This window comes from Pogoniulus pusillus, chromosome 8 (assembly GCF_015220805.1).
Source record: "Pogoniulus pusillus isolate bPogPus1 chromosome 8, bPogPus1.pri, whole genome shotgun sequence".
Taxonomy (NCBI): domain Eukaryota; kingdom Metazoa; phylum Chordata; class Aves; order Piciformes; family Lybiidae; genus Pogoniulus; species Pogoniulus pusillus.
In genome coordinates this window covers 315,296-341,129 of record NC_087271.1, presented here as the reverse complement: position 1 = coordinate 341,129, position 25,834 = coordinate 315,296, and the positions used below count along the sequence as shown (strand labels likewise).

Sequence of the window (25,834 nt, the reverse complement as noted above, 5' to 3'; positions counted from 1 at the left end):
AAGGTGGGGCAGAGGCGAGGCGACTGCGCCGCGGTGCCCCCGACGCCGTTTCACGCTGCCCTCGCTGCTTTCCCAGCTGCAGCCTCTGTGCTCGGGCAGCAGTCCCCGGGGCTGTGTAACGTCGCCCCTCGGGCCGGCACGGCGCGGCCCCGGCCCCGGCCCCTGCGCAGGGCAGCCGCGGAACGGCGCCGGGCGGACCCGCGCTGCGCCGCCTAGCGGTGACGCCACTTCCGCTGGGGGCGGGGCAGGCGGGGTTCGCGCCTCCCATTGGCTGCTGGCCGCCGGCGCGCGGCGGAAGTGACGTGCGGGCCGGGGCCTGGCGCCGAGCGGCGCAGACTTCGAACGGTGCTGCGGAGGGCCGCGGCATGGAGGCGGCAGCAGCGGGCCGGCAGCGGGCTCTGCTCCGCCGGGTGAGTGCCGTCCCCGCCCCCCCTCGTCTGCCCCTCTGCCTTCTCCGGCTCCTTACGCTCTGCTCGCTTCAGGTGCTGGGCTGGAGAGTGGCGGCTGCCGTCGCCTGGTCCGTGGCGCTGCTTCCCGTCTGCACCGCTGCCTTCATCGTCCTCAGCGGCCTCGACCCCTTCCACCCGCTGCGCTGCCTCTCGAGTGGGTATTCTGCGCCTGGGGACCGTGACGTTCGGTGCGCGCCGCGCTGCGAGGTGCGGCCGTGGAGGGGGGCGGGAGGCAGCCTGGGCCTTACCTGCTGAGGCGCTCGGAGAGAAGAGAGTGTGCCTGTGACAGCGGGGCCCGGAGCAGCGTGGCTTCGGGCTTCCCTGGCCTTTCAGCTCTGCCACGGCAGAGGCTGCTTAGTGCTGTGTTACGTGACCCGGTGCGAGCTCCCTCAGCCCGTTTCCAGGGTGAAGTGACGCCTGTTGCGGTGCTGCACAGGGCCTGCCTCGGCTTCGTGCGTTTACAGCCGCCTGTTGCTACTTGCAGGCCTTTCCCCTTATCTGTTTTGGGCTCGGCCGCAGATAGTGGGGAGCGACAGTGGCATTGTATTAAACTTCTGCTTTGTGTGTTTCTGAATGGTCTGTAGGCTTTGAAGTGTGTGTGTAGTAGCCGTAATCCTCCCTCGGTAGAATCGACCTTTGCAGGCTCATGTAAGTTTATCCTTCAGAGGAAAAAAAATAGGCGAAGTGACTTAATGGTCTGTTCTGAGTGCTTGGACACACTTCCCTTTCCCCTCTGCGGTGTGCATAAAGAGCTTAAGTGTCCTCTAGTTTTGCTGCGTTAAATCACAGGTAGAATTCCTGAGGTAGCCCCTCTGGGTGTGAGTGACTTCCCCCTAGACGGAAGCTCAATCACTTAGCTGCTCCAGGCAGGGAGAGTTGAATTCTTTATCCCTTTGCTTCTTTCAGGCTTTTGTACACTCAAGAGCAATTTACTTGGTAAGGAATTCCTTACCTTGTAAGTGTGGCTGGATGGTTGCAGCTTTTAGCAAGTGAAGGGAAGCTTTATTAGTTGAGCCATGGTATAATTCCCTTTGAAATATATTTTCAAACAAAATTCTCGGTTCTCAGGAGAAAACCAGTTAAAGGGTGTGAAATAGTTCCTGTGAAATGCAAATCTGCTTTTCTGCAGCAGTGCTGTGCAGCTGGTCAGATCTGGTATGAGATCAGAGTCCATTCCATGTTAATCCACTTAGCGGCTTATTGCTGACTGCTTAAATGTTATTTAACGTGTCACTGCAACCTTCTGAGCAGCGATATCCTTTCTGTTCTAGATTCTGTCAGTGATTTATGTAGCTCCTGTGTCGTCTTTTGCATCTTCCTTATGTCTGTGGTGATACTGGTAATAAGCATCTTCAATGCTGAATTTTATGCAGGTGAGATATGCAAATTACTGAACTGTCTGTGGTACCTGATTAAACAGGATGAGTGTTTAAAGAGATTTGTATTTAATGTACTTTTCAATTAATACAGACGATGTACAAAGCTTGTTCTTAAGTAAATAATCCCAGATTCCTGCTTAATTTGTGGCTGAGACCCTCTTAGCTGAGTCTCTTCATTGATCTATTTCTTAGTGAATGACTCCAACTGTGAAAAGCTCTTTGGTGGCAGTCTTGTTTTTTTTCTTTCCTGTTTTCCTTTTTACATGAAAGGTTTCATTCCCAAGAGCTGAAAATTGACTTCCAGCTTTTATTTACAGTTGTGCCATCAATACCATGCTCTCGGTTAGCACTGATTGGAAAAATTATTCACCCTCATCAAGTGATCCATTCGATCGTTCATGCTGCAATGGGGATCTTGGTCGCCTGGTGTGCTGCAGTGATGACTAAAGGAAGGTTTCAGTTCCTTACCGTGCCCTGCACCCCCTCAGACAGGTAATTATTTCTGTGTGTTAATGAGGAACTGTGCAAAGAACTTCTGTTGTAAAATGCATGTACCTGCTGGCTTCTTTCCAACAAAAGCCTGACATCTGAGTGCTGTCAACAGTGAGCAGTTATGTGCTGATACCCTTCAGTGAAGGACAGGAGATGCTCCTGTGAGCATTATAGTGCACAGAGAAATAAAACACAGGTACATTTCAGTTGGAAAAGACCCTCAGGATCACCAGGTCCAACCGAGAACCCTACTCTACAAGGTACACCCTAAACCATCTCCCCAAGCAGCACGTCCAGTTGACTTTTGAACAGCCAGCACTGATGACTCAGCCATCTCCCTGGGCAGCCCAGTCCAGTGCCTGAATGGGCCAGGAAAAGCACATTGTCAGGATTCTTAATGGGGAACTAAATGATGACAAATTGATTGTCACTGGAACTAACTCATGGCCTTCTGGTTCATGTGGAATACTTCCTAAGTGCCAGAAACATGCTCATGCATAAGGAGCAAAAATAGGTGCCGGGACTCCTACGTCAGAGAAAACTCGCTGAGATATCCCCACATCTGCTGCTCAGGAAAGTAAAATCACACCTCTGGTTTCAGCTTTCTGAGTCTGGAGTGACTGTGCTTTTGTTTCTGTTGTAACTCTGCATTAATTCTAAGTCTTCTCTTTCAGCCTAGGTGATGCTGTACCCCAGGTGTGCCTGAACGAATACCACCTCTTTTTTCTCCTTTCTGGAGCTTTCATGGGATACAGTTACAGCCTTTTCTATTTTATTAACAATATGAATTATTTGCCATTTCCAATCATACAGGTAAGATGCTTAAGCACCTTTGCAGAAAGATGTGGCGGCATAAAACAGTGATCAGAAGGCCTTGTTCGTTGGTGTATTTTAACGTGGCAGCAGCAGTTGTCTCTTGGCATGAAGGCAGACTAAGCATATGCCAGCTTTAAATGCTGGGAGTGTTCATCCTCTCTGCTGCTTAGCCCCTTTCAGATGAACACAGAATCGCTGCAGCTGTAAAATCTGCACCTTTCTGCTTGTTGAGGGAGGTGATTCTCCCCCTCTACTCCACTCTGTTGAGAGCCCACCTTGAGTGCTGTGTCCAGTTGTGAGGGCCCTATTACAGGAAAGATCTGGATGTGCTGGAATGTATCCAGAGAAGGGCCACAAGGATGATCGGGGGCTGGAGCTCCTCTCCTATGAGGACAGGCTGAGAGAGTTGGGGTTGTTCAGCCTGGAGAAGAGGAAGCTCTGAGGAGATCTTATTGTGGCCGTCCAGTATCTGAAGGGCCTCCAAGAAAGCTGGGGAGGGACTTTTGGGGTGTCAGGTAATGATAAGACAAGGGGGAATGGAGCAAAAATAGAAGTAGGGAGATTCAGATTGGATGTTAGGAAGAAGCTCTTCAGCATGAGGGTGATGAGAGACTGGAACAGGTTGCCCAGGGAGGTGGTGGAAACCTCATCTCTGGAAGTTTTTAAGGCCAGGCTGGATGGAGCTCTGAGCAGCCTGATCTAGTGTGAGGTGTCCTTGCCCATGGCAGGGGGGATGGAGCTGGATGGTCTTTGAGATTGCTTCCAGCCCTGACAATTCTATGATTGTATTCTATGCTGCCTGAGGTGGCCCACTGCAGAAAGAGACAACTACAGGAGAGAGACAGTATGCATAAAGTTAGTATTTACTCCTGAAACTGATAAGGGTCACTCAGAAGCTGCAAGTCTTGAGTTTGAAACCATAAAGCACACCATCAGTTGCAGCTGAGTACCAGCTCACCTGGAGTCTAAATAGCACGTTAAAGCTTGCTTTAAAGTTTGGCATCCAAAGCTGGTTTCTGTGTGTCTGGAAACTGAACTTCCATTCCTTGCTTTAGAATGGGGCTGTAGCAACTACAGGAAGCTGCACCAGTGTGAAATGAGGAGGTGCAGAAACTATCTTCCAACGTGGCTGTTTGTAGCAGTGAAAAACATGCAAGTCCTGACTGCTCCCTTTGTCAGTAGTCCAACCGTCATTTGGGTAGTGCTGTAGTAATTAATAGTTTTTGAATATTGGTAATTATGCTCTTTTAGAATGCAATTTAGCCAAGTGAAAAATGAAACCACTCTGGGTTGATTTGCTTATAGTGTCAGATAGGTTGCTTTAGCTGTTTGGAAAGACCTAGAGTTTGTTCGCATGGAGAAAGGTGTCAGTGTTACACTGGTTTTGCTGCTTGGAGGCTTACTGCCTGCCTCATGCTTGTCTGCATTTAGCCTATATTTTAGTGCAGCACTTGTAAATGAGCACTGGTAAATTAAATAAGCCTTATTGGGGGGGTTCTTTTGTTGGTTTTGGCATTAGACAGCATTCTTCTGTGTATAGTATCCATTTACCTCATCTTCCATTGCTGCAAGTAGGAGGAGGGATAACTAGAGATGAATATGAAATAGAATCATAGACTCAACCAGGTTAGAATAGACCTCCAGGATCATCCAGTCCAACCTAGCACCCAGCCCTGTCCAGACAACCAGACCATGGCACTAAGTGCCTCATCCAGGCTTTTCTTGAACGCCTCCAGGCACAGCCACTCCACCACCTCCCTGGGCAGCCCATTCCAATGCCAATCACTCTCTCTGTCAACAACTTCCTCCTAACATCCAGCCTAGACCTGCCCTGGCACAGCTCCAGGCTGTGTCCCCGTGTTCTGTTGCTAGTTGCCTGGGAGAGGAGACCAACCCCACCTGGCTACAGCCTCCCTTCAGGTAGTTGTAGACAGCAATGAGGTCCCCCCTGAGCCTCCTGCAGGCTGCACAGCCCCAGCTCCCTCAGCCTCTCCTCACAGGGCTGTGCTCCAAGCCCCTCACCAGCTTCCTTGCCCTTCACTGGACACGTTCTAGCACCTCAACATCTCTCTTGAATTGAGGAGCCCAGAACTGGACACAGTACTCAAGGTGTGGCCTGAGCAGTGCTGAGCACAGGGGCAGAATAACCTCCCTTGTCCTGCTGGCCACACTGTTCCTGATACAGGCCAGGATGCAATTTGCTCTCTTGGCCACCTGGGCACCCTGCTGCCTCAGCTTCAGCCTACTATCTATCAGTATCCCCCCCCCGCCCCCAGGTCCCTTTCCTCCTGGCTGCTCTCAGCCACTCTGTCCCCAGCCTGTAGTGCTGCTTGGGGTTGTTGTGGCCAAAGTGCAGAACCCTGCACTTGGCCTTGTTCAGTCTCATCCCATTGGCCTCTGGCCAGGTGCCTCTGCAGGGCTCTCCTACCTTCCAACATCTCCGCAGCTGCTCCTAGCTTGGTGTCGTCTCTAAACTTACTGATGCTGGACTCAACCTCCTGGTCCAGATCATCAGTAAAGACATTGAACAGGACCAGGCCCAGCACTGGTGCCTGGGGCACACCACTACTGCCAGCTGCCAGCTGGATGTGGCACCATTCACCACCACTCTCTGGGCTCTGCCCTCCATCCAGCTCTTGACACATATGAGAGTGAAAGAGCACAAAGAGATCAGGCAGATGAAAAGTGCAGTTTTTTGGAGTTCATCTGGCTTTCCTGTTTTCTAGATTTTCATGTTCTTTTCCCTGTCAGTGCTCAAGTGCAGAATGCTAAGCTGCTGTGTGTGTGTTTGCTTGTTTGCAGCAATACAAGTACTTGCGTTTCAGAAGATCTTTGCCTCTGCTGGTTAAACACAGTTGTGTGGAGTCCCTTTATTTTGTCAGGAACTTCTGTGTCACGTACTACTTTTTTGGTAAGGGTTCCTCTTATTCTTTCTCTGCTTTTAATTTCCTGTATTTTGAAAACTCTGGTCAAACAGGCTGCTTACACTGGCTTTAAGCATTCCAGGTAACTTGCTGGAGACACAGACTTGTTTAAACAGAAAAAGATACCCAACACCTGTGTAAATCAGTAAGAAAAGGCACAGGCTTCGTGCAGCACTAGTTGTGTGATGGCAGTTCTTGCAGCCTCGTGTTTAGCACAAGAATTGTCTCTTCCCCAAAGAGATCAACACCTGTAAAAGCTCTGGCTGTCTGATAAGGTTGTACCTTCTTCTCTGGATGTTGTTGTCTTGGGAGGGGGGAGTGGTAGTTCTCTAGTCTGAAATCTGTGTTTGCTTACTGTGTCGACACACTGTTGTCACCAGCGATCTCTTCTGTGCAGGAAGTCTTTGTTGCAGGCAACTGTAAAGGAACCAGCATGTAAAAGAAGCTGCCAAATTCAAATCAGATGGTGGCAAACCTGATGCTTTGGGCCACTGTTTACATACCTGTCCTAAAGCCTGTGGCAAAAAGAGGATAAACCTGAAAACACAGCACAGTTAAAGAAATTGTTGTAGTCTGTAACTCGTGTTCCTTTAAATATATCCAATTCTGGTGGTCGCTTTTTGTTATGTTTTTTAAACGTGGGTTAATCTCCTGTGCCTTGAACTGTTCCTTCCACTGCCTGCTGCTGGAAATGCAGCGTCGCAGAGCTGACACGCCAGCAGTGGGCATGACTTCACTGCACGGAATGGTGCTTCATCTTCATGATTTTAAAGGGGGAATTTAGCACTTCAGCTTTATTCTCAAGTGCCCTTGATATGATTTGGAGGAAGCTGGGGAGAGGAAGGCTCCCTCCCGTGTGACAAATAAGTTTGGTCTTTAAAATTATGGTTAAAAAAAAAAATCTGTGCTGCTGCTGCTGTCACTGTGCTTTGTAAAAATCAGGGTGGGGGTTGTTGTGGTTGTAATTAGCCTTCTAAGTGATGTCAAAATATGCCAGAACTGTTTGCACTCTGTTTACATTAGGGAATAAGTAGAGGTGTGGTGGTTTTGTATTGGTTTCCATCAAGTCTTTAAAAGCACTTTGCTGCTGCCTGAGCTGTAGTGAAAATGTAATATTAAATTTTTGCTAACCTTCTTGTTAGGAACACAGAGAAGTCAGTGCTAGGAATAAGAAAGGGTCTGCACAGCTCAACAGAGAGCTGCTGACTTGTAGCTGGCAAGGTCCCACATCTGGCTCTGGCCAACCCCAGCACAAATCCAGGCTGGGCACAGAGTGGGTCAAGAGCAGCTCTAATGAAAGAGACTTGGGGGTGCTAGTTGCTGAGAAGCTCCCCAGGAGCCAGCAGTGCCCTCATGCAGCACAGAGGGCAGCTGTGTGCTGGGCTGCAGCCACAGGAGTGTAGGTGGCAGAGCAAGAGAGAGGATTCTGCCCCTTGACTCTGCTCTGCTGAGACCTCACCTTCAATCCTGTGTCCAGTTTTGCTGTCCCCAGAGCAAGAAGGACACAGAACTGTTGGAGGGAGTCCAGAAGAGACCACAAAGATGATCTAAGGGCTGCAGCTCCTCTGCTGTGAGGATAGGCTGAGGGAGCTGGGGGTGTTCAGCCTAGAGAAGAGAAGACTCTGAGGGGACCTTAGAGCTGCCTTCCAATAGCTGAAGGAATCCTGCAGGAAGGCTGCAGAGGGACTTTTCCTCAGGGTGTCAAGAGACAGAAGAAGGGGGAATGGTTTGAACCTAAGGCAGAGCAGGGTTAGACTGGAGCTGAGGAAGAAGATCTTCAGGATGAGTGGTGAGACTCTGGAATAGGCTGCCCAGGGAGGCTGTGATTGCCTCCTCCCTGGGGGTGTTAAAGGCCAGATTGGATGAGGCCTTTGGCAGCTGAGTCTAGTTGAGAGGTGTCCCTGGCCATGGAGGGGAGGTTGGAGGACTCCTGAGGTCTCTTCCAACTTAAGCCATTTTAGGATTCATTCTCTTGTTTGTATTTTTTAATACAGACAGAAACAAAAAACCTCAACCAACCAAAACCTAGAAATACAAACAGAAAAAACCCAAACAAACCTCCATGTCAGATGTGCTCCTATGTTACAAGAGCAGTCTCTTGTCTCTACAGGAATTCCACTGTTTTCTTTCTGGCCTGTGGTCTGTGTCCTTTGCAGTGATATATTTGGCTTTTGATCCCCTAGGTTATATCCCAAAGGCATGGATAAGTACCACAATGGATCTTCATACTGACAGGTAGGTGCTAAAAGCTCTTAAGGAGAGTATTGCTGACAGCTCCCTTTGATGAAGTGCAGCTTAGCAGCTGGCTATTGATGTGGGGTAGGTCTTGGTTGCCTGCCTCACCACCCAGAATGTGGGGAGCATTGAGTGCTTCTCAAGTGCACCCAAGAGAAACCAGCATCCCCTCAAAGGGGACTAAGAAGCCTCTGTGTTTCTGTCCTCTCTGAATGTCTACTGTAAAGCATTACAAGGCCCAGTCTCTCCAAGCTGTATCCCTCTGTGTTTTATCTGCTTTGCTTTATTTTTGGTTTGCCTTTATTTTTTCTACAGCTGCCATTTGTTGTCAGATAGGGAAGCTGAAGTCCTACACTTCCAGTAAATTGGAGTATCAGTCGTTGTTACTTAGTTCCTACTCTTCATTTTGTTTTATCATCTACTGAAAAATCTCAGAACTGGTGTCCCAAACATCTTTGGGATCCTGGTTTTGCAAAACATGCAACTTTATTCTTGCAGCTGTTGCTGCTGCAAGAGCTTGGTATAGGCAACACTCATAACAAAAATGCCTCTGTCTTCTTGCTTGTTTCATCTGCAGTAAATTATATCCTCTTGACACTCTGACTGGATTATTGGATCTCTCCTTGTTTTACCATGCCTGGTTATGTGGCATCTTCCTTCTGATTACCTGGTACACTGCGTGGTTGCTCTTCAAAATCTATGCTACCGAGGTTAGTACTGGGTGATGGTGCTGAAGGGCTACCATCCGCATTTCACAGATGATAAATGGCTTTTCAAAGGCAGCTTTACTAGGAATTAACTTGGGTTTTGAGGCTTCAAAGCAGGCCCTGCAGATGATCCCTGGTGACTGAAGAGATGAGAGTGGCCTGAGCAATAATGACCCTCCTTTCTCACAGCAAGACAAGCCTGTGCTGCTTACAAAATTAATGCCTTGTTATTGCCACCTCTCTCACTACTCTCTTTCCATGTCCCCCTTCTGTACAATGCTAAACCTGTGCAGAGGCTGTTGGGGCCACCCACCCTTGCAGAGGTGCACTTTGTGCTTCAAGGAGCTTGCAGCGTTTATCTTCTTTAGTGTCAAGACAGGGCAGGATCCACAGGTGTCTGACTGGCTTGGTCTCTGCATGTGTGTCCATGCAGAGATTTTGTCTGAGTGTGAGAGTAGCTGAAAACTTGAGATGAGCAGCTAGAGGGTATGTGGGAAGATAATATCAGAAACTGCATGGCTCTCAGTCCAGTTCTGCAATAGGAAAGAGGGCAGAAAGCTGTTGCTTTTTGTGAGCTGAGCTCTGGGAATGTCAGGCTAACCGTGGAAGTGCACAGTTCTCAAGCACAGACACACTGATAACTCAGGCTACAGGATCACAGGGCGTTAGGCTTTGGAAGCGACCCCTGGAGATCACCCAGTCCAGTGCCCCTGCCAGAGCAGGACCATATAATCCAGCGTAGGTCACACAAGAACACACCAGACAGGACTGGAAAGGCTCCAGAGAAGGAGACTCCACAACCTCTGGGCAGCCTGTGCCAGTGTTCTGGGACCCTTACAGTAAAGTTCTTCCTCGTGCTGAGATGGAACTTGTGTACAGTAGTTTACATCCACTGCCCTTTGTTCAGTTTTCTCCTCTCCGGACTTGACAGCCCAAGGGCTCTCAGCCTTTCCTCATAAGGCAGTGCTCCAGTCCTTTCATCATCCTTTCATCATATTAAATCAGACTTCAGCAATCTTGAGACATGAGATACTTGTACTTGTTAATATGTTGTAAAATTACAAATTAATATTGTAACTCTCCCCACATTTAAATATGTAATGAATCCTATTATAATAAATGTGAAACCAAGGTTGAAGAGGAAAAAAAGAAGAGTGGTTCTATCAAAGAAGACAATCTTTGACAGATCCTGATAAGAATTGTAGGAATATAGAAGAATTGTAAGAATATAGAGGAAGAAATTGTTCATCTAACCTGAACATGAGGCAGCAGTGGGCCCAGGTGGCCAAGAAGGCCAATGGCATCCTGGCCTGGATCAGGAACAGAACAGTCCTCCTGCCTCTGCACTCAGCACTGGTTAGGCCACACCTTGAGTGCTGTGTCCAGTTCTGGGCCCTCAAATCAAGAGAGATGTTGAGGTGCTGGAAGGTGTTTGGAGAAGGTTAGCAAGGCTGGAGGCTGGGGAGGGGCCTGGAGCACAGCCCTGTATAAGGAGAGGCTGAGGGAGCTGGGGGTGTGCAGCCTGCAGAAGAGGAGGCTCAGGGCAGAGCTCATTGCTGTCTGCAGCTGCCTGAAGGGAGGCTGTAGCCAGGTGGGGTTGGGCTCTTCTGTCAGGCACCCAGCACCAGAACAAGGGGACACAGTCTGGAGCTGTGCCAGGGCAGGTCTAGGCTGGATGTTAGGAGGAAGTTGTTGGCTGAGAGAGTGACTGGCATTGGAATGGGCTGCCAGGGGAGGTGGTGGAGTGCCCATGCCTGGAGGTGTTTAAGAGGAGGCTGCATGAGGCACTTGGTGCCATGGGTTAGTTGATTAGAAGTGTTAGGTGATAGGCTGGAGTCGATCTCAGAGGTCTTTTCCAACCTGTGTAATTCTGTGATGTTCATGAAAAACCTCAAACCAGGACAAACGTTTCTAGGCTGCAGGTAACCAGAAAAAGAGAGCAAGGTTCAGATGCTGAGTCAGTGCCTCGAGGCAAAGCACTCCGACGGAAGGAGGTGCAGACTGCACTTGCTGCAGTGTTGGCTTTAATGGAAAAGGGCAGGTTGTGTTGTGTCTGTGTGGACAAAACGTGGACAGTGAGTCAAGGGTGATGGATGTAATGATGTGTCACAGCCTGTGGCTCCACCAAGGGCTCTGAGGTGCAAGGAGCCTATTTCAAAGATGATAGTTGAAGCATCAGTGGCCACTGAGTAATTATTTGCCGTAGTTATTACTGGCTGTAATAACTGCATTGCTTGTAAAATGGGAGACAAAAGACCCATCCAGTTCTGTAGGTACAAAGGTGACTTTGCCCTTCTGTCTTGATCAAATGATTTACTTATTAATAAGTATGTTTTTTAATGAGTAAAAAAAACCCTTCCAAAGCTGCTTGTAAATATTTGCATAGCACTCACTGAGAAGTCAAGAACAAACTCTAAGCTTAGTCCACACAAAGTCCCTTTAAATACTCTAACAGCAATTGCTGCCTCAAATTTCATTTTTGCAGTTGGAAACAGAGGAGACTAAAGCTATGATAAGTAAATGAGTGCAGTGACACAAAACTGACATGTAGAGTTGTGTCCAAACTGGTTCATGTTAAACAGCGTTAGTAGGCTGCAATGTTTGGTATCATTTAAGCACTGCTGCTTGGAGTTTAATTGTAGGCACAAGACCAGAAATTCTCTGAAAACACAGAGTATGAGTATCAGAATTCATTGGTTTGTTAGTGCACAAGAATTTAAACATCTTTAATTGGGAAAAGAAGTCTCAGTTCTTCATCAGAGTGCCTACACTGCTAGCAAGGGACCATACAGTTTAGATTTCAGTCTTTTGTCCCATGATGGTGTCACTAATTTTTCTCAGGTATGTGGTTAGAGGGATTTATTCTTGAAGGGATCCTACAGGAAGACTGCAGAGGGACTTTTCATCAGGGTGTTCAGAGATAGGACAAGAGGGAGTGGTTTGAAGCTGAGGCAGAGCAGGATTAGACTGGAGTTTAGGAAGAGGTTCTTTAGTTGGAGGGTGGTGAGACTGGAACAGACTGCTCAGGGAGGTTGTGGATGCCTTCTTCCTTGGGGGTTGTTCAAGGCCAAGTTGGATGAGGCTTTGAGCAGCTGAGTCTAGTTGAGAGGTGTCCCTGCCCATGGCAGGGAGGTTGGAGCAGATGATCTCTTCCAACCTAAGCCATGATTCCATGATGATGATGTCTTTAGCTAGGGATCATACCTGGAAGGTATTGGAAGGCAAAGGTCTCTGGTTTTTGTAAGATTCCTCAGTTTCAACTGCAAAGGCTAACTTCTTGTTGATTCTGTGTGAGCCATTTCGGGCTAGTGCACAGTCAGTTGAAGCAGGGGGTTTGGCCTTTTGTTCATCATTCACCTGACAAGTAACGGCTTGAGTGTGCTCTTCTGTGAAGCTCCCCTTTGGCTCTGTGTAACACAGTCTCTGCTGTGCTGCTCTCTTTAGACACATCGTTTTCCTATCCAGACAACCTTTGCTGAGGAAACAGACCAGTGCCTGCCTAAAATCCTGAACAGCAACCCACCCCTCATTATAAAGGTAAAAGAATGCCTATCGTCCTCCAGCTAGGGGTGTGTGCTGGAAAGTGTTTCTCAAAGTACATCATCAGATCTTCCAGGCACCAGTTACTGTGGAGCCAGCTCCTTTTCTGGAGACGTTCAAAACCCGCCTGGACGTGTTCCTGTGGGGCCTGTCCTGGGTGATCCTGCTCAGGTGGGGGGGGGGGACGGGACTGGGTGGTCTTCTGAGGGCTCTAATTGTGTGGAAAAGCTGCCTCGGAGCACTCCAGGGGACCATTGCACTTACTTTGTTGAGTAGTGACATCTGCTGGTGCTCACCGCACTGTGGCCCTTGTGCTGAAGGCAGGCTTGTTTAGTTAAAGGCAAGATCTGTTTGTCTGCAGCAGATGAGCTGCTGATGCCGAAGCCGACGGTTAGTGACGTTCAGCTCTTTTAACTCTTTCAGCTTGGAGCTGAGCAGGTGTTTCACCTCTTTGTATGCTCTTAATACTTTGCTCCTGCTGCTTATGTTGCAGCTCTTGGGTGTGTGTTCCCACTTTAAATGAAAGAAAAAAACATTTCCATAGTTATGCTGGAACTTGGATTTCTGTTTCAAAACAGACAATACTAAGAGGCTGCTTAGAATCTGTGAGTGAAGAGGTATACTTTTGGCCTGGCTGTGGTAATCGTGAATGGGGTTTACTGGTGATAAGAATTGGAGAGCTCACTTAAGAAGTGTTATGTAAATAAAGATAAGCATATTCTCCTGCATGTGTGAAAGCCACATTTACTGATTATTGCTCAGACCTCTGATGAAATCAGAGCTGTAACAGGCTGCAGTCCATCTGAATCCTTTTCTGAGCTTTGCTGCACTACCAAAGGGTGGGTGGGGAAGAGCTGAGCACAGTTCAAGGCAGAGGAATTCTAATTTACAATCTCAGCTCTTACTGAAGTGTGTAATTAATAATGGTACCTTGCAGAGTGGGAACCAGAGGATTGCTTTTGGTTAGTCACATTAACTACTTAATGCCATGAAAAAGCAGTGTTATGTCTGGCACTGCATGGCACACCGTGGAGCTGAGCTCTGCCTTGAGAAACAGTTCTTCCCTCAGACTGTTTGGTCTCCTAGATCCTTTCTGTCTGAGCTGTTGAGATAAAAAATGGGGTTAGATCTTCTTTAACTCCAAAGAAGTGACTTGCCAGTGAAGTTCTCTGAAGCTCTTAGGAGCTCAGCAGCACCACCCAGGGTGATCCTAGAGCTGTGTGCAGTCATTTGCTTGCTTCCTTTCTCTGTCGTGGGCTTGCTTTAGTCTGTGTGAGCTCGTTCAAGAATGTTGCATTTGACCTGCATTTGTTGAGGAATGCACTGCACTTGGCATGCACCAAGACATTTTCCTTTCTTTGCAGTTTTTAGCCTTGCAAGACTTGATGTTACTTTCCCAGTACTCTCCTGTTCGACGACAGGAAGTCTTTAGCCTTAGTCAGCCAGGTAATGATGAAAGCTGTTTCATGGTGGTATTGTTTAAGTGTCAGTCAAATGCTTCTATAAATGACTTCATGGCTTCTGCTACATAACTCAGAAGGCCTCGTAGGTAGAAGTATCCCTGTGATGCCTTTTTCAAGACAGTGGGAGCAGAGCGGGTCGAGAGCAGCTCTAACGAAAGAGTCTTAGGGGTGCTGGTTGCTGAGAAGCTCCCCAGGGGCCAGCAGTGCCCTCATGCAGCACAGAGGGCAGCTGTGTGCTGGGCTGCAGCCACAGGAGTGCAGGTGGCAGAGCAAGAGAGGGGATTCTGCCCCTTGACTCTGCTCTGCTGAGACCTCACCTCCAATCCTGTGTCCAGTTCTGCTGTCCCCAGCACAAGAAGGGCACAGAACTGTTGGAGGGAGTTCAGAGGAGGCCACGAAGATGATTCAAGGGCTGGTAAAAACCTCTGCTATGAGGATAGGCTGAGGGAGCTGGGGGTGTACAGCCTGGAGAAGACTCTGAGGGGATCTTAGAGCTGCCTTCCAACAGCTGAAGGGATCCTACAGGAAGGCTGCAGAGGGTCTTTTCCTCAGGGTGTTGAGAGACAGGCCAAGGGGGAATGGTTTGAAGCTAAGGCAGAGCAGGGTTAGACTGGAGGTGAGGAAGAAGATCTTCAGGATGAGAGTGGTGAGACTCTGGAATAGGCTGCCCAGGGAGGCTGTGGATACCTCCTTCCTGGGGATGTTAAAGGCCAGATTGGATGAGGCCTTTGGCAGCTGAGTCTAGTTGAGAGGTGTCCCTGGCCATGGAGGGGAGGTTGGAGCAGATGATCTCCGAGGTCACTTCCATTTTATGATCCATATTCATATTGTTTCATCTATTGAACTCAACAAACTCTGGTGCCTGTTGGTCGATTTTAAGTGGCAGCCACAAGGAAACACAGGTGTTAGGGTATGGAAAGTAAGATCCCCTTGATACCACCAGTCAAATGTTCCAAACTGAGTCATCTCCACAGATGAGTATGAAACCTGATGTTGAGGTGCTAGCGAGGTGGAATCAAGCATGAAGTCATTGCTGGAAGTGTGAGAGCTGTCAATGGCTGTAATTTCAATTTATATTCTAGCACTTGCTGGAGGTAAAGATGTGTCAGAGAAGGTCAATTAGAACTGCTTAGGAACTTCTTGTTGCCCCTCCTCAGGAACTGTAATGTTTATACTCCAGATCTGTTTACCAAACCATTGCTGCTACTTCATCCATTTTAGCTGTTCAGTGATTTCAGATCTGATGGGCTGCTTGGTTTTCCCACTTGCTTAGTGGGTCTCACTAAAGCGTTTTTTAGGGTTACCCACTGATGGGAGGATAGAGTCTGCCTGTGTTTTTCATCTTCCCCGCAGTGCAACTAAGCTGGCACAGTGAAAATGTGTCTTTGTAGAACTGGAGTTATTCTGCAAGCTCTGAAGCTTATGCTGAGAGACACAGGTGCTGTCAGAACAGAGAGGAGGATGAGCACCTGGGTCATCATACCTGCTGCATTTCCTTTTCTGTGTGCATGCTGCCAGGTGGGCACCCACACAACTGGACTGCAATATCAAGGGAGTGCTTGAGTCTTCTGAGCGATCTGACCCAGAGGCTGATCGCACAGCAGGAAGCTGCTGCAGCAAACGGCAGAGCAAAGCAGCCAGCAGGAGAGCTGAAAGTACCTCCACAGACTCCAGGTATGTGAGGAAGTGCTCCTAGTGGTTTGTAAAGCATGAAAGTGCCAACGGATTACACGCTCTGAATTAAGTTGTGTGGGGAAGATGAGTTGTGGGGTTCTCTGCAACTGAGTGCAAACAAAAAGTCTCTCCCTCAATTCGTAGATACTCTTGTTGAAACAATCCCAGAAGAGCTAGAAGCTTGGAAGGCTCATGTTTGCTCTCTTTACTTTGCATGGTGTTATGCTTCATACAGTATTTTCCTTCATTTGCACAAATCAAGAGACTCTTAATTAGTGCAGTTTCAGTAAGTGGCTGAACCTAGTACAGGGAGAGCTTCAGCCTTGCCAAGAGATGCTCTGTAGCTTGCATAGCTGCTATTAGGCTTAGTTTAAGATTATAAAATCAGGTTTGGTTTTATCATGGCATCTCTGAATGTGTTTGTGCCGTTCCCTACTACCAGTGTAGAATTCCAAAAGCCAGCCTGGCTCTTCAGCTGTGTGCAGCCTGCAAGCATTTCAGTGTTATGTGCCAGGCTTGGGCATCATTCCTGGCAGCAGAGCTGTGTTAGCACAAGGGGTGCCAGGTAATGGAATCCCTTGGCAGCCAGTGCTTAGGATACAAGTGCCTTGGGAACGGCAGGGCACTGTTGGTATGTCAGAGCTGAGTTGCCTCTAGTGCTGCTGTTGTTGGACTTGGAGACTGACAAGTCTTCTCCCGTGTGCCAAGCAGAAGCCATTCTTCTTTAGGCAGCCTTTTTGAATAGTCCTTAGACCTAAAAGCGCATTTTCTGTTGCTGTGTCCCAGGGTGTAGTAATGGAGGGAAATAAATTCACAGGGATTCTTCCCTTCACTTGTTTTCAAACTGCTGAACTGTCCAAACGCCCCACACGCACATTGGGTTGTACTTTGCGAGACCACGGTGGAAACAGTGCCCTCTAATGAAAGCTGGGAGGATACAGGAGTGGATGAAATAGCAATCAAATAACAGTCTGCTTGTCTTCATGCAGTGTGTTCTTTGTCTTTAGGGGCCCTCGTGCCAGAACTCGTGTCCTTCCAGTCACAGAGATCTCATATTGTTCCCAGAGCCTCCATGTCTCCGCTGGTTAAATCAACCCTGATGCCTTTAAAGACATCGCCTGGGTCTAATGTTGGTTCGCCATTCAGCTCACCTGCTTTAAACTGCAAGATGGGAACTCTGGATGCAAACTCTCCTTGGCATGCCTCAGGCCAAAGTGTTGTGAGAAGGGGCCCGAAGCTGTGGACATCAGGTTCAGGTAGAGATTTTTCCACAACACTGTTTTCAGGCTTGTAGTCCTAAGTAGTAGGAATGTCAGTAGAGAACCCTAGAATGGCAGAGATTGGAAGAGACCTCAGAGCCTCTAGGATGAGTGGGGGACTTGAGCATTTCCCCTGTGGAGAGAGACTGAGAGCCTTGCAGAAAAGAAGGCTGAGAGGAAATCTGATCAATGTGTACAAATATCTGAGGGGTGGGGGTCAGTGGCTGGGGCCAAGCTCTTTTTGGTGGTCAGAAGCAATAACCAAAGGAGCAGTGGATACAAACTGGAACAGAGAAGGTTTCAGCTCAGTATGAGGAGAAACTTCTTTGAGGGTGCCAGAGCCCTGGAGCAGGCTGCCCAGACAGGTTGTGGAGTCTCCTTCTCTGGAGACTTCTAAAGCTGCCTGGATGCCTTCCTGTGTGAACTGCCTTAGAGGATCCTGCCTTGGCAGGACTCAGTGATCTCTGGAGGTCCCTTCCAACCTCTAAAGTTCTGTGGTTCTGTGACCTCAGAGATCGTTTAGTCCAAGCTCCCCATCAGGGGAGATCTGTGTCTTGAGGAGCCAAGTGGCAGCAGCCATTTCTTCCAAAAGTCATGGTGTTTCTCTTGTAGATCTGCACATGAATGGTTCCCACCATGACTCCAGCCCAGTGCTCTCTGCTCCAAGAGCTGGAAGTGAGGTGGTACAGCCAAGATTTGTTTACACATGGCTTCAGAGCAAGCAAGAACAGGTAGAGTAAGCGTTACAGTACAGATAAATTACAGCCAGTGCACCTTAGGTCTTCTCTCTTCTGGAAGAATTTCCAGTTTCTTTGGTATGAACTCTTCCTTCTCCAGTTAGCTTAGACACAAATCCTTCCCTCCAGCCTCCTATCTCTATGTCATGAGAAGATGGTGGGCTGAGGAAGGCCAACTGTGTGCACCTTGGATGAATACAGATGATGGCTGTAATTTTTCTGGGGTTTTGATGTGTAGTTTCCGTTTGTTGGCTTGTTTCAGATAAAGAGCTTCCTGTCCAGACGAGTGCTGATAATGTATTTCTTCAGCAAGGTAACTGTGGTCTTGCCTTTCGTGGCTGAAGAGCATGGATTAGAAATGCCTGAGTGCAGAGGATCTGCTCTGGCACTGTGTCCCTTTCATTTATAGTAGTGACTCCTCAACGTTTAGTCTAAGGTTTCCCATAAGTATAGCTTTGTACTTGCTGTGAATTTCCTGGCATGATTCTCCTGTATGTGCATGGCCTTGGAAAAATACCTAGCTAATAATGTTTTTTTAGGTCCAATTGATAGCTTTGTGAGCAGTTCCAGTTTCTTAACAGCTCTTTGTGTTCCGTGAGATCTGTTAGCTTTGGAGGTCTTTTCTGAGGGGAGGGGCATGACCTTATCAAATATAAAATGCCTTAATCAAATCCTGCAGTTTTGGTGATATTTATAAGGTGGGCTCAGAATGCTTTGATTTCTTCTCAGCACACAGAAGCCTCCATCCAAGCTGTCTTTGCTGATGCCCAAATGCACATCTGGGCTTTGGAAGGTAAGCAGTTTCTATTCCCAAACAATCCACTCAGTTGGCTCATGGAACCACAGCAACTGAGTGGATTTGATTCCAGGTTTCTGGGACTCTGCTTTATAAGTGTAACTGAGGGAAAATCTTTCAATCTATTTTGACAAACACCTGCATGCATTTCAGATACCAACGTGCCCAAAGCTGCTGTTCACTCGTTGGGCCTGAGGTCCCATGTGAAATCTCTTGGTTTGTGTTCTGCAGGGATTCTGTTGTGCTGGTGTGTTGGTTCCTGTTGTGCTCTGTGCGAACCTGTGCAGCACGTCCACGGTTTTGTTTCACTAACAGATCGAAGATGTCTTTTTGCAGCAGCTTTTCTGACTTAAAGGCTCTGAGGCTTTCTCTGTTAATCAGAGACTTGAGGGAAGCACTCAGTTAAAACTTGAATGAGTCACAGAAACATGAAGGTTGGCAAAGCCCCTCAGGATCACCAAGTCCAACTGATATCCCTACTCTACAAGGCTCACCCTAAACCATATCTTTAAGTGCCATATCCAAACGACTTTTAAACACATCCAGAGTTGGTGACTCCACCACCTCCCTGGGCAGCACATTCCAGTGCCTGGCCGCTCTTGCTGAGAAAAGATTCTTCCTAAGGTCCAGTCTAAACCTACCCAGTGGCAGCTTGAGGCCATTGCCTCTTGTTTTATCGCTAATGACCTGTGAGCAGTGCCCAGCAGCAACCTCTCCACAACCTCCTTTCAGGTAGCTGCTGACAGCCATGAGCTCTGCCCTCAGCCTTCTCTGTTTCACACTACCCATCCCCAGCTCCCTCAGTCTCTCCTCATCAGATTTATTTTCCAGGCCCTTCCCCAGCTTCCCTGTCCTCCTCTGCACTGGCTCCAGCCCCTCCACATCCCTCTGGTAGTGAGTCCCCAAAACTGAACACAGTACTCGAGGTGAGGCCTCAGCAGAGCCGAGTCCAAGGGGACAGTCTCCTCCCTGCTCCTGCTGGCCACAGCATTTCTAATCCCAACCTGGGTTGCTGTTGGCTTTCTGTGCCACCTGGGCATGCTGCTGGCTCAGAGCTGGGTTGCAGAGGATTAACAACGACACTGTGTTGTTCTGCTGTGGGATTGTCTTGTTTGTTTCCAACTCGTGAGCAAATAGTGGTACTGATAGGATCTTTTACAAGGTTTGAATGTGCAGATGTTGATCTTTGTTCTGAGTTAGATGTTTTGTGGGCAGATTCCATCATTAAGTAGAGAACTACCGAAGCATAGAGCTACAGTAAGCTGCTGAAACTAGGGTGTGGAGAACAGGTCTTGTGAGGAGCAGCCGAGGCAACTGACGGTATTTAGTCTGGAGCAAAAGAGGCCTGAGGGGAGACCTTTTGGCTTTCTACAGCTCTGTGAAAGGATGTTGGAGCCAAGTGGGGCTTTGTCTCTTCTCCCTGGAAGAAGTGACAGGACAAGAGGAGATCATCTCAGGTTTCATGAGGTTTTGGTTGGATATGAGCAGAAACTTCTTCCCAGAAAGGATTCTGAACCACTGGAACCAGAAGGCCCAGGTGGTGGCTGAATTCCCATCCCTGGGGGTGTTGAAAAGAAGCAGAGAGGTGATGCTGAGTGACTTGGTTTAGCAGCAGCCTTGGCAGAGTTAGAGAATGGGTTGCACTTGATGATCTTAAAGGCCTTTTCCAAACAAGACAGTTCTCTTGCTCTGTGACTCCATCTCCCCTTCAAACTGACACAGCCTGGCGTAAATTAGGACAGTGAGTCAGGAGGTGGGGTTCAAGCATAGAGTCTGGAAAAAAGCAGAAGATATTTTTGTGGCTTATCTAAGGGCTGATGGCCAGGCTGTAATTGTAAAAAATATAAGCAAACTGAGGAGGGTTTTAAAGCTACGTCAGTCTCCTTTGGAGTAGCAGAGGGGTCTTGTAGAAGCTGAGCAAAGAAAGTTAAGTGATATGAAAGGGTTTGTTTGTGGCTAGAAGCATTGTGAAATAGGTCCTGCCAGGAACAGCTCTCACCAGAGCAGGGGGAAGTGAGACAATGCTTTCTTAAAATTCATTTTCTCTGTAATATCTCTTGCCCTGCCAGCCTCAACCTATTGTGCTCCTGTTCAAATAGTGATTGGTTTAGTCCTGGAGCAAGCCAAAGCTGTCATCTGGTTGCAGTAAATCCTGAAGTAGAATCTTCAGGCACAGCCATGCTCTTTGTTAATCCCTTAGAAGCTGAGGATTCAGTAATTGTAGCAAACTTTCTTTTTCTTGAAGGTCTGTCTCATTTGGTAGCAGCCTCCTTCACTGAAGACCAGTTTGGAGTTGTCCAAACTACACTGCCAGCTATCCTGAGTACTTTACTGACTCTTCAGGAGGTAAGAACTGTTCACTTTGCCTTACCTCAGGAGAAGAGGAGGAGTTTGTTCATTTGATGTTTGACCTTGCTGGCCAGCCATAAGGTCCAAGTTACCCTGGAACAACTCCTGTGCAGTTAACCTGAACAGCACAGCTACTTGCCACTCTAGGAAAGAGTTGGATGAAATCCTTGTGACTTTGGGTTTTTTTAATGGTGAAGTAAAGAGCAGGGTTTTGATGTGTTGTTTTGTTTAACACCCTGGTACTGCATGTAGTGCAGTTCAAGACCTTGTTTCAGGGAGGCAGCAATTCAGTCCTGTGGTTTAGGCATAGTTAGGTCTTAATCTTTATTTGGTTTGTGCAACCTGGAACACTTGGAAACACTGCAAAGCACAGGAGATAAGATCGCAGGGGGCTTTCTCTACTGGCACTAACAAATTACTCTCCAATTTAGCTGTTGTTTGTGTGAGGAGGATCTTTTAACTGCAGATTTGTTTCCAAGGCTACACAGTTCCTAGTGACATAGTCATGTTCATAGACTCCTAGAATGGCTCAGCTTGGAAGTGACTTCAGACATCATCTGCTTCAACCTCCCCAGCATGGGCAGGGACACTTCAACTAGATTCGGCTACTCAGGGCCTCATCCAGCCTGGTCTTCAACACCTCTGGCCAGAAGGCATCTTCAGCCTGTTCCAGAGTCTCACCACTCTCATCCTGAAGATCTTCTTCCTCAGCTCCAGTCTAACCCTGCTCTGCCTCAGCTTCAAACCATTATCTCTTGGCCTGTCTCTAGACACCCTGATGAAAAGTCCTTTTGCAGCCTTCCTGTAGGATCCCTTCAGGTTTTGTCAGGCAGCTCTAAGGTTCCCCTCAGAGTCTTCTCTTCTGCAGGCTGAACACCCCCAGCTCCCTCAGCCTGTCCTCACAGCAGAGGTGCTGCAGCCCTTGGGTCACCTTTGTGGTCTCTTCTGGACTCCCTCCAACAGTTCTGTGTCCTCCTTATTCTGAGGACTAGAGCTGGTTGCAGTATTGGAGGTGAGGTCCCAGGAAAGCAGAATCATGGGACAGAATCCCCTCTCTTGCCCTGCTGCCCACACTCCTCTGGCTGCAGCCCAGCACACAGCTGCCTTCTGTGCTGCATGAGGGCACTGCTGGCCCCTGGGGAGCTTCTCATCAGCCAGCACCCCCAAGACTCCTTCTTCAGAGCTACTCTCAACCCACTCTGCACCCAGCCTGGAGTGCCTGACTCAGATGCAGGACCTTGTGCTTTGACTTGTTTATATTTTGGGCTTGGCTGATTTTTGCACTGCTTTAATGGACATTGTTGAAAAGAATCTTGAGGTTCTCAAAGCCCTGCAGGGTAAGTCAGCTATTCCAAGAGTAGGAGCTGGGGGTACAAACAGCCAATACTCTTGCTTCTGAAAGAAGCATGTCATCATACAGGACAGAATTGCATTTCTACTGCAGCATGCACTGTGCTTAGCTTTTAAGACTCATTAGCAGAGAATCTAATTTCCCAGAACTTGGTTCTGTGTTTCTGTTGATGGGCAGGAAATGCAAGGTCAGACCCAGTGTCCAATATGTTTGAGTGTCTTGGTGGAGTTTCTGAGCTTAGCACTTTCTTTTTGCTGTCTTTAAATATGTTGCTAGACACATTAACACAGAGTCACCGAGGCTGGAAAAGAGCTCCAAGATCAGCAAGTCCAGCCTAGAACCTAACACCACTGCAGCAGCTAAACCAGGCCACCAAGTGCCACATCCAGTCTTTTCTTAAACACCTCCAGGGATGATGATGATGACTCCACCACCTCCTTGGGCAGCCCATTCCAGTGCCTAATTAACCTTTCTATGAGGAAGTGCTTCCTAATATCCAAGCTAAACCTTCCCTGGTCCAGCTTCAGGACATGCCCTCCTGTCCTGTCACTGGTTGCCTGGCATCAGAGCCTGACTCTCACCTGACTACAGCTTCCCTTCAGGTAGCTGTAGACTGATAAGGTCCCCTCTAAGCCTCCTCTTCTCCAGGCTGAGCACCCCCAGCTCCCTCAGCCTCTCCTCCTAAGACTCTCCCACCAGTCTTGTTGCTCTCCTCTGGCTCTGCTCCAGCACTTTATTATCTCTGGTAATGAGGGGCCCAGAGCTGCACACAGCACTCGAGGTGAGGCCTCACCAGTGCCAGAACGGGGGCAGAACTGCATCCTCAGTCCACACTATGTCTGTTACACAGGCATACTGCTGACTCATGCCCAGCTGGTTGTCACCCAGCACTGCCAGGTCCCTCTCAGCCAGCCTGCTCTCCAGCCATTCATCTGCAGTCTGTAGTACTGCATGGGGCTATTGTGGCCAAATGAAGTAGCTGAACGACTTTGGCTGATTGCTGTGTTCCTCCCTCAGGTTGTAGACAGACATTTCAAACTGCCTCACGTTTCTAGCAAGCCCTCCAGGACTTCAGGCAGCCTGGTGGATACGTCCTACAGATCGCTACGGTTTGCACTTAGAGCATCTCTGAAGACAGCCCTCTACCGGATAACAACTGTCTTTGGAGAGCACCTGAAGTAAGAATTGCAGCATTCCCTGCTTACTAACTTCAGTTTGAATTGTTGGTTTGTATTCTATTATTGTAGCACCCGAGAGAGGGAAGTCTGGGCACAAGTCCTTATGAGTCATGGTTCTAATGTGACTCTGTAGGTTTTGATTTGTGGAGCCTTAAATTCTTGCCTAGATATATCCCCTTAGGTAGTTGTTATTATTCACAGGTTTCTGAGCAATTTTTGTTCAGTGACTCCTGAACTCTTTAGAAGCAGTCCGTGGCTACCACCTGCTCTGTTGAAGAGGAAGTAAGTCACTTAGAGACAATTGTCTGTGCTGAGAATCCTAGGAAGAGTCCGGATCCAATTCCCTTGCTGCTTGCTTGTCTGATGGCTCTTTCTCAGCTACTGCTGTAGCAGGCAGACTTTCATACTTGGCCTTTGAATATGGGAGACTGGAACTTCCTGCAGGACCTGCCCATCCCTCCCTTTGGGGATGAAATATCGGTCTGGAAGTGCTCCACATGCAGGAGAGAGGGATCGAAGGAATTTTTTCTTACTCAAGTTATTCTTGCAAGCAAAATAATTGCTTTTGTGGATTTAAAGGAAAGGAAACAGGGTGAGTTCCTTAGAACAAGTGCCTTTTAGGAGTGGAAGCTCTTTGGGTGAAGAACTGATGGCTGTAAGGGTTAATGTATTTTCTTTGTCTTGGAAATGCAGGTTCTTCACCCAGGAAAGTTTGCTGAAGTTCAGCTTCAATGTAACTGTTGATTTCAGTGTAGAAATCATTTTGGCAGAAGGCTTTATTTTCGTGGTATGCTACTCTAATGTAAACCCTCCCTTTCTTCATTTGTTGTTTTTAGTGCAGTGCAGGTGTCTGCAGAACACAAGAAAAGACTTCAGCAGTTCCTGGAGTATAAAGAATAACAGGATTTTGAGGCAGCTACAGTTTCGTGCATTGAGGTTTATCAACACTCGGTAAGAAGAGAGTGGGATGAAGGAGTCTTTTCTTTGGCTTTTGGCAAGAGCATGTGTGGAAGTACAAGTTACAGAGCAAAATTTAGAGCTGTAGCACAGCTCTTCTAGGTTTGGATCATCTTTTCTATAATAAAAGTTTCTACAGATTCATCTTGCCTTCTTTTACAAGTGAGACAGTGTCAGCTCTTATTTTACATGAGGCTGGCATTTGAGGTTCTCAGAGCTGCTTTGCCACTCAGCTCCTTCCCTGTTTTTCATGATGCACTCTTTCCCTAGACTTTCCTGCTAAAGGGCTGAGTAGAGATTTACATAGACACTTCATGTGCCTAAGTGTTTCATAAATTCAACTAGTAACACTTTTAATGCACATGAAGTGTGTACTTCAAGAGCAGGAAACAGATGTGCCCAGGAATAAAATGTGCTGCTCTCCTGCAAGATGGAAATATTTCTGCAGAGCAAAATGGGCCTGCAGAAAGGCACAGTTAAGACAGAAATACTGCTGGCAGCTGGGATCCTCTCTCTAAGGTGACCTAGCAAAGATCTGTACTGAAACATACTGGGATCATCACTTGAGTAAACCTCCCAGGTAGTCAGAGAATCATTAAGGCTGGGAAAGACCTTTAAGATCATTGAGGCTGAGTTCTAGCTGGGCTTTTGCCTTCCTAATGTTCTCCCTGCATGACCTAACTAGGTCCCTGTACTCCTCTTGAGTTGCCTGCCCCTCTTTCCAAAGGTAAGTCCATGCCTAGTGTCCTTCTAGAGATCACCATAAATCTTGGTCTGGGGTGCAGATATTCCCTCCTGTGTTCAAGTTTTGGGAAGGGCCTGGAGAATAAATCTAATGAGGAGCGACTCAGGGAGCTGTGGATGGGCAGTGTGAAACAGAGGAGGCTGAGGCCAGACCTTGTTGCTGCCTACAGCTACCTGAAGGAACATTGTGGAGAGGCTGCTGCTGGGCTCTTCTCACAGGCAACTGGAGACTGAAGGGGGAATGGCCTCAGGCTGAGGCTGGGGAGGTTTAGACTGAACATTAGGAAAAAGTTTTTCATGGAGAGAGTGGTCAGGGACTGGAATGAGCTGCCCAGAGAAGTGGCAGAGTCACCCACCCTGGATGTGTTTAAGGGTGGTTTGGATGTGGTGCTTAGAGCTATGGTTTGAGGTGAATGTTGTAGAGTAAGGTTCTAGCTTGGGCTTGGTGATCCTGAGGGGCTTTGCCAACCTGCATGTCGCTGTGATTCTGTAACTCTCTTTTTGTTCCTGAGCCCCTGTAGGAGCTACCTGTTCAGCCAGGCTGAGCATCTTCCATGACTGTTCGTTTATGGCACACGAGGACAGCTTACCCCTGTGCCTCCAGGACTTCTGGAAGATTCATCTTTCCTAGACCCCTTCACCCCTCAGGACTGTCTCCCAAGGGACACTCTTAAGCAATGTCCTGAGCAGTCCAAGGCCTGCCCTTGGCAAGTCTCTGGTAGCAGTTTTTCTGATCCCCCTCCTTACTTCACGAAGAATCCAGAGCTCTCTCATTTCATGATCA

General features: G+C 48.1%; 1 protein-coding gene across 2 annotated transcripts; it reads left to right on the top strand.

Moving 5' to 3' along the window:
* The first annotated feature begins 20 nt into the window (after window positions 1-20).
* NDC1 (NDC1 transmembrane nucleoporin) lies at window positions 21-24,450 on the top strand. Of its 2 annotated transcripts, XM_064146878.1 has the most exons (18): window positions 226-410; window positions 483-603; window positions 1,721-1,822; window positions 2,146-2,320; window positions 2,995-3,133; window positions 5,939-6,047; window positions 8,244-8,295; window positions 8,873-9,005; window positions 12,447-12,539; window positions 13,907-13,988; window positions 15,524-15,679; window positions 16,687-16,935; window positions 17,551-17,669; window positions 17,938-17,988; window positions 18,405-18,468; window positions 20,717-20,817; window positions 23,189-23,349; window positions 24,186-24,450. In XM_064146878.1, exons 1-18 carry the CDS (start codon window positions 366-368, stop codon window positions 24,247-24,249), a joined length of 2,016 nt encoding a protein of 671 aa, XP_064002948.1. In that variant the 5' UTR covers window positions 226-365; the 3' UTR covers window positions 24,250-24,450. The 2 variants fall into 2 exon arrangements, with proteins under 2 accessions (XP_064002949.1, XP_064002948.1); XM_064146879.1 differs by lacking the exons at window positions 20,717-20,817; window positions 24,186-24,450 and having other exon boundaries at window positions 21-410; window positions 23,189-23,316.
* The last annotated feature ends 1,384 nt before the right edge of the window (window positions 24,451-25,834 follow it).